At 41.8% G+C, this 23,242-nt stretch overlaps 4 protein-coding genes and 1 non-coding gene across 7 annotated transcripts; 2 read left to right on the plus strand and 3 right to left on the minus strand.

Annotated features, from left to right (window-relative positions):
- Nucleotides 1-67: 67 nt before the first annotated feature.
- Nucleotides 68-15,547, minus strand: LOC108115330 (chitin synthase chs-2). 3 transcript variants are annotated; one of them, XM_017226743.2, is made up of 13 exons: nucleotides 15,463-15,547; nucleotides 15,053-15,184; nucleotides 7,829-8,024; nucleotides 7,061-7,304; nucleotides 5,638-6,867; nucleotides 5,309-5,579; nucleotides 3,322-5,252; nucleotides 2,624-2,800; nucleotides 2,363-2,539; nucleotides 1,529-1,729; nucleotides 1,012-1,377; nucleotides 844-945; nucleotides 68-766 (listed from the first exon to the last, which is right to left on the minus strand). In XM_017226743.2, the coding sequence occupies exons 3-13, from the start codon at nucleotides 7,969-7,971 to the stop codon at nucleotides 596-598; spliced, it is 5,013 nt and encodes a 1,670-aa protein (XP_017082232.1). In that variant the 5' UTR covers nucleotides 7,972-8,024; nucleotides 15,053-15,184; nucleotides 15,463-15,547; the 3' UTR covers nucleotides 68-595. The 3 variants fall into 3 exon arrangements, with proteins under 3 accessions (XP_017082232.1, XP_017082230.1, XP_017082231.1); XM_017226741.2 differs by lacking the exon at nucleotides 2,363-2,539; XM_017226742.2 differs by lacking the exons at nucleotides 2,363-2,539; nucleotides 15,053-15,184 and having other exon boundaries at nucleotides 15,463-15,527.
- Nucleotides 8,946-10,063, minus strand: LOC108115331. Its single transcript, XM_017226744.2, has one exon. It carries the CDS (start codon nucleotides 9,937-9,939, stop codon nucleotides 9,061-9,063), a length of 879 nt encoding a protein of 292 aa, XP_017082233.1. The 5' UTR covers nucleotides 9,940-10,063; the 3' UTR covers nucleotides 8,946-9,060.
- Nucleotides 10,876-10,948, plus strand: Trnar-ucg. The gene has a single exon. It is a non-coding gene; the product is annotated as a tRNA-Arg (tRNA).
- Nucleotides 15,548-17,648: 2,101 nt separating the features above from the next.
- Nucleotides 17,649-20,826, plus strand: LOC108115395 (ubiquitin domain-containing protein 1). Its single transcript, XM_017226830.2, has 5 exons — nucleotides 17,649-17,829; nucleotides 17,935-18,062; nucleotides 18,130-18,379; nucleotides 19,313-19,553; nucleotides 19,633-20,826. Exons 2-5 carry the CDS (start codon nucleotides 17,978-17,980, stop codon nucleotides 19,804-19,806), a joined length of 750 nt encoding a protein of 249 aa, XP_017082319.1. The 5' UTR covers nucleotides 17,649-17,829; nucleotides 17,935-17,977; the 3' UTR covers nucleotides 19,807-20,826.
- A 443-nt stretch (nucleotides 20,827-21,269) lies between these two features.
- LOC108115231 (odorant receptor 83a) lies at nucleotides 21,270-22,839 on the minus strand. The gene is made up of 4 exons (XM_017226589.2): nucleotides 22,279-22,839; nucleotides 22,023-22,222; nucleotides 21,402-21,948; nucleotides 21,270-21,329 (listed from the first exon to the last, which is right to left on the minus strand). Exons 1-4 carry the CDS (start codon nucleotides 22,837-22,839, stop codon nucleotides 21,270-21,272), a joined length of 1,368 nt encoding a protein of 455 aa, XP_017082078.1.
- Between the last annotated feature and the right edge of the window lie 403 nt (nucleotides 22,840-23,242).

Here is a 23,242-nt window from a genome sequence, read left to right on the forward strand (position 1 = left end):
GTTAAGGTTTTCCCTTAGGTAAACGAAAAGAGTTTACGGCAATAATTTATGGTAAGTTCTCTCTCGGTTCTATTTAATATTGGTATTTATTTGCTGTATCAAAAGTTGCACATTACATCAAATCATCAATAATTATTTATTTAAAGAGAACTATCTTCGTTATGTCGAATACATAAATAGGTCATCTCACTGCTGCACTTACGAATCAGCTGTGCGTTGAGTATTTTGTGTCAGCATGCACTGGTCGTGTGTCCGGATGGATCCACACGGGGATTGACTTAAACATAACCTAACAAATGATAGTATAGTACATTGTATGAATGTTGTTGCCACCGTGGACGATCGGCCCACGCACATGCACACATCGGCACTGGCAGTGTGATTAGCTAAGCATAATGTTCGTTGTGTCGTCAGGTTGCTCCTAGGTCCTGAATCTCTCTCTCGTCCCTATATATACTATACAACACAATCTCTCCTGACTACAACTGTAGGTGTTGGCTTAGTCTTACGTTTAGGCAGTTTATGGAAAGAGGCGGAATTCGTTAACAAGTTCTCTACGTCTAGCTTAGCAATATGTCTAGGATGTAAGGGCTCTTCATAGGCGACCAGTGCCATTGCCGCCGTTGGTGTTCTGACCCCACGAGACCTGGTGATGTGGGTGAGGGTTCCGGGTGGTCAGTCGTAGGGAGTTGCCGTCGCCATCCTCATCGATAACGTGCTCGTAACCCTGGTTGATCGTCCCACCCCCATTCGAGCCGTAAATTTGCTGTGGGAGAAAAGATTGAAATTTGTGACAGTTTTAGACTTCATTATCTAAAATGCTGTATGCGGTTTTTTTCTCACCTCTGCAGCACCGCCGTTTACATTAAAAACATCCTTGATGCTGATCCCGGCGTTCGAAACGCGTCCGCTTCGCTGATTGGGCAAAGCTCCATTGTTATTGATCTATATAGTAATATTATAATCAGTGCGTTGCCTTTAATATTTTAAAAGAATTTCTTCATATCTTACCGGTGCCCCAGTGGTAATCCCATACTCGTTCTTCGCACCCAGTGTCTGCATGGCGGACTTCCGTCTTTCGGCCATCACCGAGTTCTTGCGCACCTCCAATGCCCTGATGGTCTCCGCTCGCATTGTGAGGCGGCGGGTGAGAATGGGCGTGGCCGGATTGTTCTCCGCATCGGCTGTGAGTTTAAGGAACCGCTTTTTAAAAGCCACATCCAGGGTACCAATTTGGCGACGCGGTTGTCGAGCTTTCTCCAGGTTTTGAATGGTCTTTCGCCTGGCTATGCGATCTGGACCTGAACCGGAATCATTGTCGTAGTCGCCATCGATGCCCTGTAGTCTCTGCAAGTTCTTGACGATCTCCACAGCATGCTGGATAGAACATTAAATGTTAACGATTAGAAATAATTTATTTTATTTTATAAAATCGTTTTGATAGTTTGTTTTTTGGAAAAAGAATGTTTAAAGTGTTAACCTTAAAAAAAAAGATTGTATTAAAACCCTTTCATTGAAGCACACTTACCTTATCTATTAGTTGATCCTGTGTAAGATCCTCAGATTTTTTCTTGCAGAAGTTCAGTTCAGTTGAGGCCAGGATATGGGAGATGGTTCCGAAGCGATGGAACAACATGGCCGTAAACTGAATTATCAAAATAAGGGCAAAGAAGAACACGAACACCAGTCCAATGGGCTCCAACTGCAGATACTCCTTGGAGATGTGGACCTATGGGGTAAAGGAAGGGATTAGAGAAGGTCCTGCGGAATCATTTTTGGGTTAGTGACATCGAACGATTTGGTTGGTTGACGGTTTTGGACTTGGATAATGGCTGATCTTAATATCAATTATCGGTGATTGTGGCATGTTGAGGTTGAGGTGTGATACCATTTGGGAGGTTGGTTATATGTCGGGTTGGTTTATATATATTTATTTGAACATATTGTTTGATGTTGGAGGAGCAATGAACATGCTTGCCATAACTTTGGGCATGTGTACGGAACAGTGATTATTCAGAAGGGGATATACGAGTATATGGCTTACAGTTTACCGTGTTTTCGTTTGGGGGCTAACTGTTAGAACCGCTGAAATGCCAAGATGTTGTTCTGTTGTTTTTACATGATGTATTCGTATGATATATATAGCCTGAACCATTAGGATGGGGCTCAATAGACGGGAGTAACCGCGAACAAAGAACATCATTAGCTGATTTGGTGATATTTGGGTGACATGTAGAACGGGTAGTAAACATTTAGAGTGAAACATAGGACAGGCAGGAAGTTAGAGGACCCTTCCAGAAGTTTAAGGGAAGACAAAACACTGACTGGTAGTATAACATCGTATTAAGTTTGTTTTATAAACCTCAGATGTCTCTTCGATATAGGTAATGTTCGTTTTGACGCCCAACGGCCAAACAATGTGTAATTTGTCCTTGTTCAGTTGCAACAAGAAGACAATCAGCACGAACAAGGCGTTGGCCATGAAAAACGCGAAAACCGACTTGTTTCGCAGCTCAATCAGGTCGGAGGCAATGCGGGCCTTCATTTCGTTTCAGATCGTTGTGCCAAAGAAAGAAATAAACCAAAAGAGTTGTGTTAGTTTAGCCGGCAACTGGGCAATTACCTCCTGGGTGGACTCGTCGTAGGTGATGTTCGTCCGCACTCCGAAGGGCCACTTCACGTGGATGTTGTCCTTGTTCAGCTGCAGCAGGAACACGATCAGCACGAACAGGGCGTTGATCATGAAGAAGGCGAACACCGACGAGTCGCGCAGTTCCTTGAGATCTTTAGCTATGCGGGCCTACAAGAGGGTTATCCGATGCGGCGATTGGGTTAAGTTAAGTTGTGTTTTCTTACGGGTTGCGGACTTTTTCGGTGGAAATACACACAGCAAACTTCATTACTGGCTTCGGCGAGCCGAAGGTGTAATTTTCTTTAGGATTTTTCAAGAAACTAATTATGCAAATCTCAAATACTATAAAATTGTATATATATATAGCTACTGTTTGAAAATAACAGAGGACTTTAAATTTGTCCTTTTTGCTAAAAAAATTATAATTCATAAATGGCTTCTTAGCTCGAAATTAACTGTCAATATCATCTGTTTAAATGTTTTACATTTTCGGACTTTGGCTGTTTTTAATAATTGTAATTTAAAAATTTAAGACATTCCTTTATTGGGTCTGGCTAAAACTGTATTCCTTTTGATATCAGCTGTGAGATAAGTTAATTATTGTAAATAATTTCAAAAGACGATTTTGCGATTTAAGACACGTTCCGAAAATCTGATCCTAGAATTGGTAAAAATAATGGGTATCTCACCTGCTCCACGGGATCGTTATCAATGGGATACAGATACTGGTCGATGAGATCTTTCCAGAACTGGATCTCCGTGCTAGACAGAAAGTCTACCTCGCCCTTGCGTACATCCGGATCCTCAATCCAATAGGGGTTGGTTAGGAAATCTCTCTCCTGCTTTGGTTCCGCGGATGTGTCCGAGTCTGATTCGTCCGATTCATCTCCGGACTTTTCTGCCACCGAGGTTAGCAAGTGGTGATCCTTGGAGCCACTGGAAGTGGTTCTCCTTCTTCCGTGGCGAGAGGCATGGTGACCGTGAGGATCCACAGCACTTTCGATGGTGTCCATTCGGTGCTTGATAGTGTCCAGCGATTCGGCAATGGAGGTCAGCTGCTGCTTTTCGTCGGAGGTCTTTCCATGGGTGCAGAATATACAGCGGAAGAGCCCGGCGAGAGAGAACTCTACGGAGCCCTCTTCGTCACCATTATCTCCGATGCCACTCTGTAGGAAGCTCAGCATACTCTTCTGCTTCACGCGCTTCTTTGCCTCCTCGGCGGCCTTCTTCTCCGCCTCGAGCTCCTTCTTCGTTTTCTTAGCCACCACTTCACGGGTTCCCCAGGAGACGACATTCAGGTTGATGATCGAGTACAGGATGAGCAGCAGGTACATAGATGGGATCGATAGCAGATAGATTAGGCCGCATGTTATACACCAGAACTCTTGCGGATGCAAACACGCGGCTATGAAGAATGAGCCCACCATAGATATCAGGAAAATGGCCGAAGGGGAACCTATTCCATCCTCGCCTAACTGCAAAGCCGTACCCACAATTACCGCCATCATAATCAAGGCATAGGCCGTTGACAGGACTTGGGCCACAAACAATTGGATGTTCGATTTGCAGGTGAAGCAGATAAACATGAAGGCCAGGATGGGTACGATGTTGTAATGGAAGGAGGTCCAGTTGTCGATGCGGAAGGCAGCTACGAAGGCACCCACCAACATAAGGAAAATGGTTCCGGGTCCCAGGATGGTGCCTCCCATTAACATCATCTGGTAGAAGATGTAAAGCAGGGATATGTTGTCGTTAATCTTGATCGTGCGCTTTGCGTCCGCCAGAAGATCCATGATGTTGGCAATAGTGGAAGGCACCCATCTGCGTCGCTGGTTGTAGAACTCATTGAAGCCCTCGGGGCAGTGGGTATAGGCATCACTGGCAGCCGAGTACTCCACACGGTATCCTCTCTGCAGGAGCAACGTGCAGAGCCAACGATCCTCGCCCTGATCGTACTGCACATAATGACGAGCCTCATCCGATCGGGTGGTGTACTTCTTCATCACATTGTCATCCATGAGCGCTTTGCCTCTGAAGAGCGAGAAACAGCCAGGTGAACAGAGCACACAGCCAATCATGTGCTCCGTGGCCTTTTGCAGCCAATGACCAATGGCATACTCGAACAGCTGATACCACACCATGGGGCCTGATCCCACTGGATGAATACGACCACAGGCGGCACCCAGGTTCTTGTTCTTCTTCATCAAATCCACCAGCAGGGTTACAGCATTAGGCTTAAAGTCAATATCTCCGTCCAGGGTCAGCAGGTAGGTGTTCTCCGCAATGGCATCCTTGCGATCCACCGAAATGGGCAGCTCCATAAGACGGTGACCCAGCAAGTAGTACATGTACATCACCTGGGACCAACGCTTTCTGTGACGGATGCGATCCTTGTCCTTCAGGTGAGTGATGAACTTTGTTTTTCCGGGAAGAGTCCAAACCAGACGGCCTCCATAGGGAGTAGGGTACTTCTTTGGCGGCCGCAGCCTGATCGTTGTTTGATGGATCTCGGAGGCAGCCTCGTCCATGGTGGCTATCAGCAGTTTAACGAAACGATTGCACTGGATGTCGTCATCGCTGTGATCCGAGATTTCAAAGGCGTCGTCGAAGAAGATGTGGGCTGAATTGGGATTTGTCATTAGCTAGGGCCTTAAAGGATCTTGTAACGTTACTCACTTTCGAACTCGTAGTAATCCGGATCGAGAACCCGGAGATACTTTTGAGCCACACGACGGGCACACTGGTCCTCGTCCATCCGCATGATGCTCTTCAAGAACTCAATCATCTCGTCCTTGGTCTCGTGCCACATGGTGGCGCAGGAGTAGATTCTGGTGATATTGTCCGAGGATTTAATAGACGGCTTATTGGGTGCCGATGAGCGATCAGTGTGCACCGAGATGGTCTCATAGTATTCGTCGCCCTTTTCCTTCTCGATCTCCGAGAGATCCTGAAAGGAAAGATGCCCACATTATTGCAATCCTTCTTGAGGTATAGTTTTTACTCACCTCCGTTTTCACATCCGCCTGATCATCCCGCCTTCTGTTGAGGGCCATCGACTGATCGATCAGCAGAGAGGAGTACATGGGCTGGACGAACAGCTTCTCGGTCGTGGCCAGACGTTCACACTTGGGAGTCCAGATGTGCAGGGCAATCCAGGTCTGACTCAGGAGCCACAGAATCCAGGCCCAAGCCATTTGCTCGGTGACGAAGTTGTTAAATCGGAAGTTCGAGGGACTCGTGAAGAAGAGGTAATCCGGAATGGTGTCATGGAAGAAGCAGGGATCATCGTTCCGGATTCCACAGGCGGCGATCAGGAACGTGACAGACAATGGAACTGTTAGACTGACGGGGAACGCATAACTGAATCCCTGGATGAGAATCTTGCAGGCAAACTTGCCAAAGATGTAGCACAAATATGCCCCAAATATCTGCAGGAGCAAGACATACACCACAGTATTGTAGGCGGCATCCTCATCGACAGTGTCGATATTAGCCGATTCCAGGGTATCAGGAAGAACACCGCCCAGACCAGCTGGCAGTTCGTAGACGATGATCTTGTGGGGACCAAAGGCATCTCCGTACATGGCAAACAGATTGCCTGGTTCGTCACCCTGGGCCCAATAAATCAGCAATGTGACAGTGAAAAAGAGCAGGATCTTCCAGATTGAGAGGAATATGTGGCAGAAGTAGCGAGTAAACTTCATCTCCTCCTTGATGCGACCTAGTGCGCGGACCAAGCCAAGCGGAGATTGGGGCGACACGTAGTTCTCCCACCAGCCGCAGGAGATCATCACACATGCCACCGGAATGACCCATAGTTCTCGGCGGTTCTCCAGCAGGGGCCAGATTACCAGACCCGTGACCTGGGCCGCCACAGCCGCCAGATCAATGATTACCTTAACAAATCTCTTGCCCTCCTTGGAGGTGCGTGACAGGAGGCCGAAAATGCCAGGAACCACGCAAAGGCAGTTCGTCAACATAGCTCCCTGGATGGCATCAATCTGGGGCAGTACCACGAACATCAGCAGGGCCATGCCCACGGCACTCAAACTCTCCATCAGCCAGACAAACAGGAAGTGGCCAGTCCGTGGCACCTTGAATGTCTTGAAGAAGCAGATTCGGGCGGATCGAATCAGGGCTCCGATTTCGGGCAGGGCATAGGCTATCAGTAGCGCCCAGATCCATGCTACTCGCTCCTCCTCGGGAAGTCTCACCACGAAGCTCTTATCCCGACCCTGTTTTGAAGAGGAGAAATTAGTATATAAATCTTAGTCTTTTGGATTAGACGGATTCTTTTACATTATTTTAACTTTATTTTTGCTTGATCTATTTAAAGAAGACTAAAGTCACTGAGGTTATGCAATTATTAAATTACTCCTAGTACCTTAAACTATATTAACTTATATAAAAAAATTAACATTTTCTTACCAAGTCTTTATTGCAGTACTCCATCTTCTTATCCTTGCGCACTTGCGAGGTCATGAAGAGCATTGTGCCCTTGGCGATGACTCCACCGGTTAAAACTATGATAAACGTAATCACATAGGCGAAGATCTTCAAGATCTTTACGGTTAATTCTAAGCACTCTTGGTTCGCAGTCGATCCAGTCTCGATCTTAATCGGCGGATCCCGGAACACATCCCAGCCCTTCGTCTCTTGTATTGTGCGTTGGCTAAAGGAAGATGGAAGGAAGGTTAATGGTCAAAAGAATAAAACCACGGAACGAAAATAAACGAAAATAAAAAACGAACGAATTAGAAATATATTCATATTAATTTCTAATGAAAAAAATTAAGATTAATACAGAGTATTTATTTAAAATCAACTAATTTAAAATTTAAAATATTTTTTACTCAAAAATAAAAGACGCTGACCGAAAATTTTAAAAATTCAAGCATATCAGCATATTGACCGATCCCATTTGAGAAATCCGATCAACTCACAGACCACTGATCTGTGCTTTGCGCAATGCTCGCTCGACTGGATGATCTTGACTTCCGGCACTTTAAAGCCCCGACTCCGCCCTGTACTGGAAGTGAATGTATAGCAATAGCGGTCGGAGCGGGTTTAATTACAGCTGTCTGGCTGAGACAGTTTGGTTCCGGTTGTCTTTTCGCGGTAGTTGGCCTAGCCAACTAACGGCAGGAATATGGTCGGAAGATATATTTTGGATAGCAGAATGGAGTTGGGACCTACCTGCCGCCATAGATGTCGTGAGTCAGAGGCGAGCTCTCGTCATCGGTGAAGTTGTTGTCATCGCTATCGCCGTGCTCACCGGCAGCTCCAGCTCCGGCTCCTTGCCCCGGCGGGGCCATCGGGCGATGCCGCATCGCAGACATCTCCCACGGTCGGTGCTAGCCACCAATCTTGGGGCGTAGTGGCCAATGTTCGGCTGCAAAGAGTTGAGAAGAGTTGTAAATAATTGAGTCCAGCTTGCGATTGCCCGATAAGCCGGTTTTAATGGACAAGTAATTTATGGCTATGGAAAACGGCTCCCAAGGACAGGCGTCCTTTGACTCCCCTGAGACCGGTTTGGCTTTTTTTTGTTTAAGTCCATAGATGAACCTTGAAAGCTTCAGTTCAATCCACACCCAGAAAAATGTGTGGTTTCTCGAAACACCAATATTTGAAAAGCCATTTCAACAGAATCATATGAAAACCATTTTTTAAAGTTCATATGCCGTAGGCAAGAATAAGATCTGTAATCTACAAATTTATTTTTCAGTGTAGCTCAAAAAAGTGATGCATTGCCTGGGCATCTCTGCAATTAAGTTAACATCTTTCTACCCATGATTTCATGAGCTGCCTGATTTTCTCACCAGTTTTTCACTTTCACTTCTGTAATTTTCAGCATAGAGTTATTTAAGAAATGGTTGGAGCTCAGTAAGTCGCATGCGCCACTTGAGACTTGGATTCGCCTCAGTTGTTCCACATGTGGCACGGAACTGAATCCGATGTTGGCCGGGTCTTCTCTTCTTATGGTAATTAAGTACGATTACTCGTTTGAATTGCAGTAGCAGTTGCCAGCACTGCTCCTATTGTTCTGCCAATGCAAGCCTTGTACCAGATTCCGGTCCGAACGCAATATTTATGATTATGAGGCAAATTGAAGATGGAACTCAGTTGGGACTGGTGGTAAATGGTAGGAGGAGCTATCACAGTATACAGACATAACATTATCTTGGGTAAAAGGAAATACTAAGTGTGTTCTACCCAAAAAGTGTAAACTTAAAACCGCATCCACTTCGATTTGGGAGCCATTAATCGATAGCAATTAAAGCTAAGATATAATATCTTAAGATAAGCCCTTTGAGACAAGAAAATATAATTGTTGCCTTTTTTGGTTTTGCATGTAATTTTTGGTTGTCAACTTTTAAGGTTCAGCTGAAAGAAATAGAAGACATAGTCCTATAACAAAGAATCCTCTTTCATTTCTGAAAATCCACCATATCGGGAATATCAAAGAACGTGTCAGAAGAGCACGGCGACACAGCAGAAATTGAATCTTTAATGTCCGAGTCCACGAAGGCTTTAGGGTCTTCGAACGATTCTTTAGTTTGGGCAGATTCCAACGGAGGTATAGAAGTTTCCAGCAATCTGTAGAGCTTTTCCCTAAGATGGTGGGAAGGACCTGGTGACTTATCAATACGATTACAAACTATGGCTCTTCTAGGCGAGTATTTGGGATAGCAATAGCCTCCACTTTGTCGTTGACTTGGACGCACATCGTACTCATGCTTGCAACTCTTAATTTTTTGGGGTACCTTAAAGCTCTTTGAATGGGTATCGAGAGGATTGCTTTTTCGAGGTTTGATGGACTTGCTCTGCTGAATTTTTTCAGCCTTAGCATAAGAGGACTGCAAATTAAAGCGACTGTCCAGGCTGAGCTTCACCACGAGAACGGATCGCTCGGACTCGTAGTTCCGACGAAGAGACTCCAGGCGGCGGATGAGATTCAGATCCGTTGGATTACCCGAACTATGTGTGGTGGCCTTTCGCAGTCGCCTTGTGATTTCCACCTCCGACATGAAACACTTGACCAACCGCTTGATTAGTGCGTTGAATTGCTGATCACTGAGCGGACGAGGATCGGACTCCACTACATGGAATCGGGCATTGGCCACCTGATATGGAAGGATTTGACCTTTCACCATCAGTTTCGGCAGTTGGACACCACGTTTGCTGCCCAACACGGAGTTGCTCAACTGGGTCACTTCGAAGGTGGGAGTTACGACTTGGGTCCTCTTCCCAATAACTCCCTTGCTCGGGTTCTTGGATACAGACTTGAAATTTACGGAGGTCTGCATGATGTCTTTTACAACTAAACGGGAATTTTGAACCCACTTAATGCATTGCAATTTTACAAGAATCTGAAAAGTTCACAAATATTGCAAGGGTGTACGAGTGTGACTGAAGGAATTTAACCGGAAACTAAAATTTATATCAAGGCCTCCCTCAATAGAATGGAAAAACAGGATATTAGAGCATATCATCCCTAACTTCACTTGCAAAGTAATCTTGGGATTCTTCAAGAAAGTTTTATACGGTCAATAAACTGGTAAGTCTTTAGCGATTATACAAAATGTTAATTATATAAGCCACTGTTTTCCTGGTTTTCTATCCAACCTGAAACTATCAATACCTATCTTTGCAAATTGATAATGGTCGATTGCAGGGCTGCTATTAAGGAAAAGGCACCATTTGGTCCTCCAGATTGATCTGGAAACAATCAAAAAAGGTTACAATTTTAATCTAAAGTTTAATATTGTTTGCCAGTAAGCCTGGAAATATTAATTCATATAGACTTGTCAGATTAAATTGTCATTGAGATATCAGTTGAAGGAATAAAATTAAATCTGGCATTTCAGTGAACACGAAAGGAAAGCTTTGAAAGTAAGAATCCGGAGTGCATCCAATTTGTAAATTGTTTCTCCCAATCAGTTGTCTAGTAAAACAGTTGTTTGCCTCCATGGATGCTGTGCTGTGCATCTGGCCTTCTTGTGGAGGATTCTGCGCACTGGGTAGCTATGGTGTCATAGGATGAACCACCCCAAGAGGACGAAGTCACCCCACACCCACAATAACGGAGGAACGCACATTATTAAGCTAGCGGTAGTGTAAGGGTGGCTTTTACCATTTTGACATTTAGAGGAGTGGCAGGATGCTTTCGTGGCGAAAGTGTGGTGAAAGTGTGTCCTTGTTTTGGGCTTTATAGGGCAGGAACCAACATGTCGTTGCAAGCAGACCGTGTGGCCTAAAGGATAAGGCGTCGGACTTCGAATCCGAAGATTGCAGGTTCGAGTCCTGTCACGGTCGAATGTAATGGCTAGATGCACTTTTTTATGCTCGCCGGTTTTTTGTTTATCCAAATTCCTATTTTTTCAGACTGTGTCATTAAAGGTGATTTAGTAACTAATTAGGCATATTTTATCTCTTTGATAAGTCATCCCCTCTTTTATTTTAAAACACAATAAAAACTCGTTTCCTCTTCGACTGTTTGGCAACACAAAATGCAAAATCAATTCAATATGGGAAAAATACGCAGTTGAGCAACCGTCGTACAAAACGATTCAATTGGCCACTGCCAATGAATATCCAACAAAAGTCTCGTCTTCTCTGACTCTGCTAAATGTCAAATGTCCACCAGAACAGATCTTATGTACCAGTTGAACTTGGTTTAGTTATGAATTGGCTATATCTTCAAGTTAAAGTTGCCTTGGGAGAAATTGAATACATAATCCGGCAGCTTTGAGTTGATTTAAAGACTAAATTGAGATAAATGATAATATAAAAGCTGTGCATTTGTTATTAAAGTTGTTTGGTATGCTTATCCTAACATAATTAGCGGGGCTTGAGAAATAAATTGCACCATTTAGCCAAGCAACTTTATGTGTGTCCGTTAATATTTTTCAGACGTTTTTACGTTTGAAACTGACTTCTGATGCGAATAAGCTTGAAAAGAGTTTAAAAGAATAAATCAGTTTAAAGACGGGGAAATCGATCAGCAAACGTTAACTTAATTCTCTTTTGAATCATGAATGGTGGCATTCTCCCTTGAGACAACTCTAATCGAAAAAGAACAAATCTAGATGTTTGAAGAAACGTGTATATCCCCGTGGAAATGAACTCAGTTAACCCTAGCCAGCCTCAACATTATAGTACTTTTACCCACACACATTAAACGTGCTCGCCATACCAAATATGACCCAAGTGGCGGAAAATACGATATACGAAATACGAATTCCATTAGGCATTCATGTCGACGCGCTGTATCAACGCCGAGGGCTAGAAAGATCGAGCCCGCAAAGGATTACGCCTGTGGAATTGACTTTGCAAAGTAACAGAGTGGGAGAAACGAACATATTCTTGTATATTCTCGTTTGGAGTAACAGATCTCCGATAGCCAACCGGTCGGACAGGAAGGCAAACTGGAGCGGGCCAACTAGTGGTCTTGGAGTGGCATGAAGCCAAGTCTTTTGTGCTGCCCACCGAAATAAACAATGGGACACAGCTGCAGGCGTTGGGCGATTTAATAATGTTTGTCTGTTGTAATAACCACATTAGCGCCTTGCGCGGGCGGGAAGGCATTAATGGGAGGTGGGTTGGAGAGAGAAGTGAATGTCCATTGGACCAAAAAATAATTGATACTACATACAGAAAAACAATACGATAATGTTTTATTTTTATAATAATATTACTTTCAACATATTTTCTTCGTCAGCATGGACAGCAGAGGGTCTTAAGCTAAGATTGTCTCAATTTACTGACAGGAATATATGAACTGATAACATTATAGATACTTTAAGTTACACACTACGCTAATAACCAAATTTGCAATGAATAAAATGTTTTAAAGTCAGAAAACCAACAAAACATTTTAAAACAGGTATGTCTTGCAAGCCTACTAATTTTAAAAGCCAAATTACTTAGTGTATTAAAAGTGTTTTTCTGTGTACCTACAGTCATACATATCTATTCAGTTTAATGTTTAAGTTGTGGGGCTAAGTCAGAAGCCGCCAAAGAAGGCGAACAATTAAAACCTGCGCTCCACCGACAGCCAGCCGAGAAACACAGAAAAAAGTGAAAGTCAGATACTTGTAAAAAATGTTATAGAAATAAGCGAACACAATCTGTGCGATACTGGGGCTCAGATACTGAAGTCTGTTCAGATACAGATACAAGTTGGGCTGCAACAGTTGTTGCTGCTTGGGCTGGCGCATAAATTGATTGCTATTGCTACATTTAAGCCAACTAGTCAAAACGGGAACGCGGCAATCGAACCGACCACGCCAACCAGCTGCCTTTTGTCGATTGCCGATTGCTGACTGCTGACTGCTTGTTGCCGGACAACCAGTTTTCGGCGGACAACAGGAAAACCAGCGAGCTGGGGCCAAGAAATATGCGCCAATAAGAGTAAAATCGCAAGCATTATGTGAAAAATTGCAGGCGAACCAAGCCGGAACGAACTGCGAATACCGTGGTGACATGGCCAAGATGGGGCAAGTTTTAGAGAGGGAATGAGGGCCATCTATGGGTGTGGGTTCAATGTGCAGTGGTTAGCTCACTGGGATTGGCCAGTTAAGCCATTGATTTATGCTTGCCACAGCGGAGAGTCAAAATTGCTTGAAGGTTGCCTGCAATCGGATTGCAGGAATACCAGTATGCTATCAACTCGGGTGATTCATTCCTGTGGATCATGCTATCTATCTTGGAGCTGCTCCTAAACTGAGCTCGTACGTTCACTTATGAAAATTCAGAGATCCTATTCCGTTGATTTAAAAACGCTTAGTGGTCAGGGATATTATGAATAATTTTAGTTATCACTTTTGTATTGTTTAACAAATTGTAATTAACATCAAGCTGATAATATATGCTAAGTCATCAACGACACTTTAAAGTTGTTTTACAATAGGAAGAAAACTAAAACATGAAATATTTTACAGCCGTCATCATTAAAACATGTAATCTCAAAAAGTAACTGAACTATTTTTGGAGAATTGAGTTGACAGTTTCACAAAAGACTACACCCAAAAAAACCAACCTCCATTTTCTTTTCAGATCTAAAGATATTTCTTGCCAGCTCATTTTTATTTTCGGTTCCTTCACCTTTTAGTATCCTGTTTGTCTGTAAACTGTTTTACCGTTAGCTGTTTTGACTTAACATCGAATGAGTCACATTAATTTTGGTAAGTAATTTGGCATTTCGTTGTCGGCGACTAAACCAATTAAAATGCATTCAATTGCAGAATATTTGATTGTTTGTCAAGCTTGAGATATGGTTAAATATATGCCAATGGAATAAAGCCAACCATGATTAATCAAGATTGAATCAAGGCGTTTTGATTATGTGAAATGAGTCACAGTGAAGTGTTTGGTTTTTACGTAATGCGTAAGTTGAATCGGAACTGGCACTTCATGTTTTGGTTTTCTTTTTTTGGTTTCTTTCGAGACCTGAGAATGATTTGTCTTTTGTTCGGTCTTTAACTTGAGCTTTCGTTGATGAGTATATTTTGGATTTCAAAAAGATTTTAAACATTCACCGATGAGTGGTCATGTTCAATGACATAGTTTTTGGGTGTCTTTAAGTTGGGGGATTTTGGTAAGTCTTGTGCTTCAAATTTTTATTGCAGATATAGGGATATGGTAGAAAAAAAATATTAAAGAACTGACTGATAAATTACATAATTTGTGGTTTTAAAAACCATTTGAATAATCTATTTTAGCATTGACTTTGAAAATGTTGGGCAGGCCACCCTCTTTTTAATGTCCAAAACAACAGTTACCTGCTTTATGGAGAGAAAACAAATAAACATTGACTATTTGCAGAGGTTTTTGTTTGGCAGCGGGCCACTCGAAAGATGTGAGCAAAATTGAAATGAGCAAGTAGCAGTAGAAGCACTGAGAGAGAAAAGACCTCAAAACTTATAAACAGAATCTTGAAGAGGAGGCGTCTGAGCGAATCTTATTGGAAATGCCAAGCGAATGAGTGGACGTATTCGCCAATAATGAGATGATCCAGGTGAAAACCTAGACCAAATGACATTTCAAGCTGATGATTCCATGTGAAAGCCCCTAAAAATCCCATTGGAAGTGCTAAATGCCAAGAAAACCCGAGACCTCAGACTTGCCTTGGCTGACTAATTTAAATCATAATTTATAGAACAAGTTGCCTGGTTTTTGGGTGTGTTGATATATTTCGGCGAACGGGTTTTCTGATCCGCAAACAACGCAAATTGTTTCCAGCTCCGAAATGCTAAATAGCCAGATTGGCTGCAGCTTGTGAAAAGCAAAAGTGTTGCCAACAAAACCCGTTAGCAGCAGAAGCAGAAGAAAAGAAATGAAAAGCGAGAAGCTGGCAACGAAATAGAAAGAGATCCGTAACTTTCACATGCAGATATACATATGGTATGAGAATTGTACCGTTGCTTTCTGTTGATCGGATGACGGCGATGAAATGGCACAAAAGAAAAGTCCACTGAATCAGGCTATTGTCTTCCACGGATATCGAGAGTGGATTTACTTGTCCAGGTGAATGTGGCTCCGATTTGTTGGCTATAAAAAGAACAGAGGAATTTCAAACAGAGGCACTTTTCACTGCACGAATTGTGGATTTTGGCCAGCTTCCTTTCTTTTTAGCGGATTCGCCTGCGTGGCCCACTGATTTGAAAACTTAATTTCGTATTTGATTTCTTTTCATTAACTTTTTCTCTTTTGCTGGCCGTTGTTCGTGTGTTGGTAAAATTGTTGCTGTTGCTGCACTAAACTTTTGGCCCACACACACACACACCTTCACTTTGGACACACACAGATACACGCATGCGCGCACGTACCGTTTTGTAAGACGTTTCTCTCTCTTTCTGCTGCCGTCCGCGCAGCTCTTTTCGGGTTCGTTGTCTTCGCCAAACTGAATTGAAGTCTTTCGTTTTTGCCCACTGGAAGTTGCCGCTGTCGGCGTAGTAGTCGCTGCGCTGCCGCTGGAAGTGAATTTTTATGAGCGCTTAAGCTTGTTATTTTGTTTTTACCGAGCATGTTTTTGCTCGTTTTTGGAGTGGTGAGTGGTAACGGTTAACTAAGTTAGCAGTAGGTCCTCAAAAATTTGCGCATTTGCCAGCTTTATATCCTTTCTTGTATGACTCAATGAAAGTTTGTCTGGAAAGTGCAATTGCAATGAACATTAAATAGAAAAATGAAAACCTCGTTTTTTATCAATATTTATTGTTTCATTGCATTAAACTTAATAATACTTATGTTACAAGTGTAAAGTAGTAGAGTGTAAAGTAATAGTAAAGTATGTTTACTGTCTTTCTCGGGATTTTTCGCCACCTTTGCTTCCAGGTTATTTACTTCTTCCCACACTGCATGTGTGTTGTTTTTTTATTTGCATGTCTTTATTTCTTTTGTTTTTGCGACAACTTTGGTCGAGGTCGTCTGGTTTTTTCTTTTCTGCCGCTTTCTGTTGGCGTCTTTTATTAACGCTGCTCCAATATTCCGATCAAAGAGCGCGAGAGCCCAAAGGCTGAGAGAGCTCTTTGCGCCTGGAAGTACATGAGTTGCATTTACCGTTGTTGTTGCTTGCAAGATGCACAACATCGGAGGACCCAAAATATGTATACATTAATTACATTATTCCATGTGAAGTTTATTTTTCATGTTAAGAATATTGTAAATAAAATTTAAATATTTTTCAACATTGAAGCTATACGAGGTGTGTTCAAAAAGTAAGGTGACTCTTCAAATTTCGCGAATTTCAAATTTTTCGATTATCGATTTTTTTGTTTTGTTATATTGGTACACTCTTCCCTAACATCTGTACCAAGTTTCAATGGAACATCCTCTTTTGTTTGGTTGTGAGAGGCGTAAAGTTACAAGTTATTTTGCGAGCTCGGCGATTTTTTGCTATCGAAAAATATGGATCAAAGGATTTGGATTTTTTGGCCAAAAACAACACCACAATAATGCCTCAGCCACCATATTCACCGGATTTGGCCCCATGTGACTTTTTCTTGTTCCCAAAACTGAAGATAATCGAAAAATTTGAAAAATTTGAAATTTGAAAAGTCACCTTACTTTTTGAACACACCTCGTATAACTTCTAAAAGGTTTCGATAATCGAAAAATTTGAAATTCGCGAAATTTGAAGAGTCACCTTACTTTTTGAACACACCTCGTACAAAGAATAACAAACACAAATCGATTTCAACTACATAGTTTACTTATTTTTTATTTAATTTCCTTTTGGGTCCTGCTAATCGGAGCCTTTCTGGTATCTTAATTTTTAACTTCTTTTAATAATTTCTTCCTAATTCATAACGACTTCTGCGTTTAAACACTGACAAAGATGATTCACAACTGAAGAACAAGAATGAAATTACTTAAAATTAAATTTATTTCTGCACATTTCAAAGAAAATAATATTTTATGTTCTGTCACAAATAGCAGATAAGAAATTTTGATTAAATGAATCCTGAGAAAGGCTAAAAGCGTATTCCGCGGCGGCAACAGCGATTTCTCATTCCGAAAGTTTATGTCCTAACTGAGATAAAAAAGAACCATCAACTCGAATCACCGAAGTGTGCTCAAAAATTTACAGAAGAATTAAATATTCAGTGTTAAAGTTTTTATCCCTATGTAAATGCTTTAAACATTTTTAATAATTGAGTTTTACTTTAAGGAGAAAACTTTCTAGTTGTTGATTTCAATTGACAATTTTTTTCTTTTCACTACTGAGACGACCAGTGTGAACGCCTTACATCTCTTATTTCAAAGAAGCCTATTCGAGCTGCTGTAAGAAGAAGCCTAATTTCTTTTAATTTGTTCATTAATGATAGGTGCTCGTTGTGAAAAATTCGCATCAGCTTACATCTACACAGCTGCCAAATATTTTTCGAAATAAGGTAAGGGTACTCCCGCCGCTCGTTGGCAAATACTTTTAAGTCGTATGCTAAATATACTTTCCTTAGGGTATATGTCACAATTCTTTCTGGTATATTTTATTGCAACTCGGCACGCAGTGCATCGTATTTTGGCGCTACAGCTGCGGTCACACTGGTCGTGTGTCGCACAAAAAATAAAAGAAAAGGCAGAAGCAGCCAAAGCAACAATAATAAAAATAAACAGCCGACCCGATAACTGAGCACAAAAATAAGGCGTACGTAATATAGACGAGCAGGCAAACAAGGCGGCTGTGCGGGACGGAGGTGAGTATCCGTTATTTCCAGATTCCGACTTTCCGGAACTGGTGTATGTACGTGACTTTACGTACGAGTGCAATACACACATGTATGTATATATATCGCTGATAGATCCTTCTTACCGGAGCGGAGGGGAGTGGAGCTGAGCGTGACAATGGGCGCCTGTGTATGTCGCATGAATCCCGACAATGAGACGATGAGCGTCTCCTCGGCGAGCATCTCGCGTCCGGCCAGCGCAGGTGAGTGGCCTTCTACGTAGCCCATATATATATGTCTATATCATCTATACATCTTCTCGTTTTGTAGGCATTGCGATGGGCGCTGCGCGCAAGAACCGACCGCTCTGCCATGAGACCATCCGGTGGCGATCTGACGTACCACTGACTGAGGGTCAATTGAGGTCCAAGCGGGATGAGTTCTGGGACACTGCGCCGGCCTTCGACGGCCGAAAAGAGATCTGGGATGCACTTCGGGCGGCCACGAACGCGGCCGAGGGCCTTGACTTCCAGATGGCGCAGGCTATCCTCGACGGAGCCAATGTCTCAGTTCCAAATGGGTGAGTTAATCCTTACGAATTAGGCTTTTGTACGAATCGATAGTGCGAATCAAAGGATTTGGTCTTATTTGTTGGGCTTAGATAATTTAGTCATTGGTTTAAGATGACTGACAACTTAACAACAACAATTATCTTACGAACAAGTAACTATCAGATTTAAGTATTTAAAAAATGATTAAAGTTAAAAATATTTAATTTATATCTTAGATAATTTAGACCGAACTTCCTGATATTTGTAATACAAATCCGGTAAAGTCCCTAATGACACGGCATGCTAATTGCCGTCGCCTAGAAAATCAATAATGTATATAGTGATTCCACATGGCCATAACTCCATTAATGCATGACAGCATGACAGCATTACCTTTGGTAGAGACCACGGGGGTATCATAAATTTGTGATGAGTCCTTTCGGGAAAGTTCGAAATGGACTGGAAATTGCGCGGCTAAAAATGGTTCTCGAAAAGAGTATGCCCTATTAAAAATCATTCGTTTATTAATAAAAACATTGTATCGAATTATTTGTTTACTTCAGTTAAGGCTTAAAGAAAGCGTTTGTAACGTACTCCAAGTTTAGAGTATTTTTGCGGTCGACCAAAGCTTTCAAATTTCTCGCGGTAACGTTTTTATTAGACATCGATTTTTGACTGACACTCTGGCACTTACTCGCCTCGGACTGTAGACCATATTTGTTTAAATGCAGCGCTGACCTTTCCACCACTTTTGTAATTGCATGCACCAGTGTCCTTGATGAGGGCTCCCTACGTAATACCGTCTTTATCTATTGCCTTATCAGACTTGTCCCACTTGGCATTGAATCATTAGCATTAGGCTCAATTGGGTGACAAATTTTTTTGGGCTTGTTTGGGATTTTCGATAAGATAGTGATAACGGATGGCCCGCCTGGTTACTGATCAGTGTTTGTATTTTGCAGCTACCTAACAGAATGCTACGATGAGTTGGGCACCCAGTACAAGGTGCCCATTTACTGTCTGTCATATCCCATAAATATAGTAAAAGAGGAGAATGGACGTGACTCTCCTGCCGAATACTCTGAGCCAGTGGATGGCGGAACCGAGATCTTTTTGAAGCTGCGCATATCATCGACCATGACTGATGTTAAACTTCCGGTTTACTCAAAGGACACCGTGGGGCAGTGCAAAAAGAAGCTTCAGGTGAGTTCAGTGTCGAGAAAGTCATCTGTCTCTTGTTTTTATAGTTCTAGCTTACTAATCGATCTGGTAACCTTTATAGGCCGCTGAGGCTGTCGACGCCTGCTGTCAGCGGTGGTTCTACAGCGGCAAGCTGCTGGGTGACAAGGTGCCCATTGATGAGTGTAGCATACACCAGGGCTACGTGGTGCAGGTTATTGTAAACACGGAGCATTACAACCACGACAACAGCACGAGTACGGCACACGCCAGCTAGCGGCGCAGCCAACACCCACTAGTCAACAGCAATAGCAAAAGCAAGGTGCCACGACAGCAGCCGCAGGATCAGCAGCAACAACAACTTGTGGCCAAAGCCGTCAGCGGCATTCGACAGAGGAGGAATGTCATATACTCAGTTCGCAGCACAAGAATCCTTAGGAATGTACAGAAAACACCGGAGCATCAGCTGATACAACAGCAACAGCATACTCATTGCATTTATCAAAATAAGCAACAATTTAAAATTGTTGCTCTGTCTGCCTTGTTGCTGTTGCTGTTGTTGTGGCTGCTCGCCTTGTTATGCTTTGTTTAATATATCTATATATAAAATACGAAACAAAAGATCGAAACGGAGTGCTGAGGAGGGAAATCGGAATGGGAAATGATTATAAGATACATAAATTATAAACTTACATATATTTTTTTGATAATAATTATCTGATAATAATGCAACTGATTTAGGCAGTATAGAAGGCTATATTGAGTATAGTAACCGAGATCTTCTCGGGCATTCGTCTACTGAAATACTGAAAAATATGTACATTTTTATAAAAACCAACATGAAGGGCCTCTATTAACTAATTGTAAGCAAGTGTTAGAGCATTTGCCTAATGTATATGTAATGTAAAAATAAACAAGAACTGTAGTATTTGGCCGCAATAGAAAGCATGCAACAAACCATTTTTGATACTGTACAAAATGCCAAGCACAACATTTTGAGAATGAACATAATGGAGAGAAAACACAAATTGTTAAGCAAAATACTTGCTCAAATGTAGTTAACACGAATGAAGGGAACACATCGCGAGAGGAGAGATGGAGCGAATGCGAGGTAGGGAGTCGGCAGAGTTAACCCAAGTACCTTATAAATGTATATGATTTAGTTTGCCTTTAGAGTCAATAATTTATTCTCAAGCACATTATCTTCTTGTATGATCTTTTCAATAAATTCGCTATTGTTGAAAGGCTGTTTTAAGTGCGCCAAACAACCAAAAGGCATTTATTAAAAAAAACTAAATTTGTCTTTTACTGAATAAGTTTGAAATTAACTATATAGCATTTTGTGTTTGGTTCAACTGATAATGAAAATATTTTGGAAATTAATTTTTACCTCTTTATTAAGAAATTAAAAAAATTATTAACAATAAATTAGCCCTTTCATAAGTAAACAAATTCAAACATTTTAATTTGCTTTGCAGTATAAGATGTATATACTCTACTGTTGGCTTTATGTTAACAATTCTGGCTAATGTGTTTTCAAAATGTGGATGCCAAGAATGCATTCATTTTAATATTATATTTAAAATATTTGTGTAACGCACTGCACGGGAGTGCAATTGCCAAAGTTGAAGCAATTATTGATAAAAGCAAATAAAGAACAACTCAGTGCTTAGGTATTCAAATGCGCTACTCATTTATAATGATAACTAACTATTTTTTAAATCCAAATAAATGCTATTTTTAGCCTCGTGCGTCCATCTTTTGCAACAAGGTGAGGAACGAAAACGCAGTGGTAATAGTCTGGAAAGTAAATTTAGTTTATATTATAATATATAATCTTTTTGATGCAAGCTAGACCGTTAGTAAACTCACCCCTCTGAATCGTTCCACGTTGAGATTGGTTATTTTACCGGCAGTGAGTTGGAACTGCCTTCGGGAATTCATTATGAAAAATAGGTAATCCCTGCGAACCGCCTTTAAATGTCGCTGCCATGGACTTCGCCACAAGGCCTCGCCACATCGTTGACTGTTCTGGAATACGATGTCTGCAAAATAGCAGATGATGAAGAGCTCATAGAGAACCAGGAGCAAGTACTGGCCCAGGGAAACCATTCGCATGAAGGAGTTGGCCGAAGTGCTCTTCGTCGAAACAAACGCCACTAGGCACATAAGGAAGGTTACTTCTCCGATTTTCACAAACCATATAGGACTGTAGAAACTTTCCATTTTCTTCAGAGCAGCCACTATGTAGCGGTGGTGCTGAATGCAGTGAACGAAGGACTGCCTGAATGCAGTCGAAAAATCCTTTGAAGTTTCCGCTGTGGGTTGTAAAAGGTCCTGTAAAGGCGTTTGTTCTTCCAAGGAATAAGCGTATTGGGAAGGCTGCGAATCGGATACAGATTGCTCAGCTTGCAATTCTCTGAGATTGTATCATAATACTCTTTTATTAACCGTATATTATAATATTTTCATTATTGTTTTAAATTTAATTACCTGAGTTCTGCCATATTGGCTCCCATAAGCACATAAGTGGTGGCCAGAACATTCTTAAGACTGCAAAAGAGGACATCATATTGCCCTGATATAAGCACACAAAGCACCATATGCAGGCCACTTGAGGAGGCGAAGGAAGCAGCAACTTGAATTTGGCCCATTGCCTGCAGGAAGAACACTACCTCATACACAACGGGTTGCTATAAGAGATCGCCTTTAAATAAGTAATATAAAGACATATAAATCCTTAACTCACAGTATAATCAAATGGATACCAACAGGCTAGAGGTAGGCTCTTGTCCCTATAGGCTATGGGAAGGGCCAGCCAGAAAATGGTGCCAATATAACAACAGTACACATAGGTTTTGATCCACAGCTTGGACATCCGATAAGAACCAGCCATTGTAACAAAGCTGAATCCCACAGCAGATCGTGGCTCATAATTCTCATTGATGTTGGCCAATATGGCATTCAGCAATCCTGGCCTGAACCGTCGGAAGTACAGCTTCATCGCAATGGTCCACAAATAAATGATGGTTTGTATCAAACAGTTAACGAAGAAGTCCAAGTCGCCCTGGCCATAATTGATGTAAATAGTGCAGATGAATAAGCCAGCTATATGAACCGATACGAAGTAGTTGAAGAATTCGTAGAACAAGTCACAGGCTCGGACGAGATGAGCCAAGCATCCAGGACCCTTGACGTAAAAGCCAAAAGGATACATGGCCGCTATGCACATGGTTTGCCTTACGAAAACGAAAAGATCACGACGCTTGGAGTCGTCCTTAATCTTTTCCTTCTTGGGTTTCAGCTCCATTCCGACCAAAAAATGTTATCCAAAGCTAAACCCTTTGGCCTCATTATTTTATAGGCTCGGAATTTCAGGCCTAAGTTTCCATAAACTTTTCAATTATACGGCCATAACAAAATAAAGTTTAAATTACACATTGTAGTCAATATCTATAAAGTGTCTTGTGATTTTTATAAAATGAATAAATTATGGGCTATAATTTCATACAACTTTTGAGAAACTTTTAAAGTTTTTTATTATTAAGACGCCAATTAGAGAGCTGCGAAAATACAAATTCAAATAATAGTTGAAATAGATTTAAATTACTTTTTGATTTCATTTTTTAAATATTAATTCTACTTTTTAAATAGTTGAGAAATGTAGAGTGTCACTAAGAAAATCCTTGTTATGTTTTCCGATTCGTTACAAA

This window comes from Drosophila eugracilis, unplaced genomic scaffold, assembly GCF_018153835.1.
Source record: "Drosophila eugracilis isolate 14026-0451.02 unplaced genomic scaffold, ASM1815383v1 contig_1897, whole genome shotgun sequence".
Classification (NCBI taxonomy): Eukaryota; Metazoa; Arthropoda; class Insecta; order Diptera; family Drosophilidae; genus Drosophila; species Drosophila eugracilis.

Coding starts and splice junctions, on each gene's coding strand:
- LOC108115330 (XM_017226743.2), bottom strand. CDS start 7,971: ATGTCTGCGATGCGGCATCGCCCGATGGCCCCGCCGGGGCAAGGAGCC. Junction 5,253..5,308: donor GGATTACTACGAGTTCGAAA/GTGAGTAACGTT, acceptor ATCCCAATTCAG/CCCACATCTTCTTCGACGAC. Junction 1,730..2,362: donor ATATCGAAGAGACATCTGAG/GTTTATAAAACA, acceptor TTTACCCCATAG/GTCCACATCTCCAAGGAGTA.
- LOC108115331 (XM_017226744.2), bottom strand. CDS start 9,939: ATGCAGACCTCCGTAAATTTCAAGTCTGTATCCAAGAACCCGAGCAAG.
- LOC108115395 (XM_017226830.2), top strand. CDS start 17,978: ATGGGCGCCTGTGTATGTCGCATGAATCCCGACAATGAGACGATGAGC. Junction 18,063..18,129: donor CTCGCGTCCGGCCAGCGCAG/GTGAGTGGCCTT, acceptor CTCGTTTTGTAG/GCATTGCGATGGGCGCTGCG. Junction 18,380..19,312: donor AATGTCTCAGTTCCAAATGG/GTGAGTTAATCC, acceptor TGTATTTTGCAG/CTACCTAACAGAATGCTACG.
- LOC108115231 (XM_017226589.2), bottom strand. CDS start 22,839: ATGGAGCTGAAACCCAAGAAGGAAAAGATTAAGGACGACTCCAAGCGT. Junction 22,223..22,278: donor GGTATCCATTTGATTATACT/GTGAGTTAAGGA, acceptor GATCTCTTATAG/CAACCCGTTGTGTATGAGGT. Junction 21,949..22,022: donor GCCAATATGGCAGAACTCAG/GTAATTAAATTT, acceptor ATACAATCTCAG/AGAATTGCAAGCTGAGCAAT.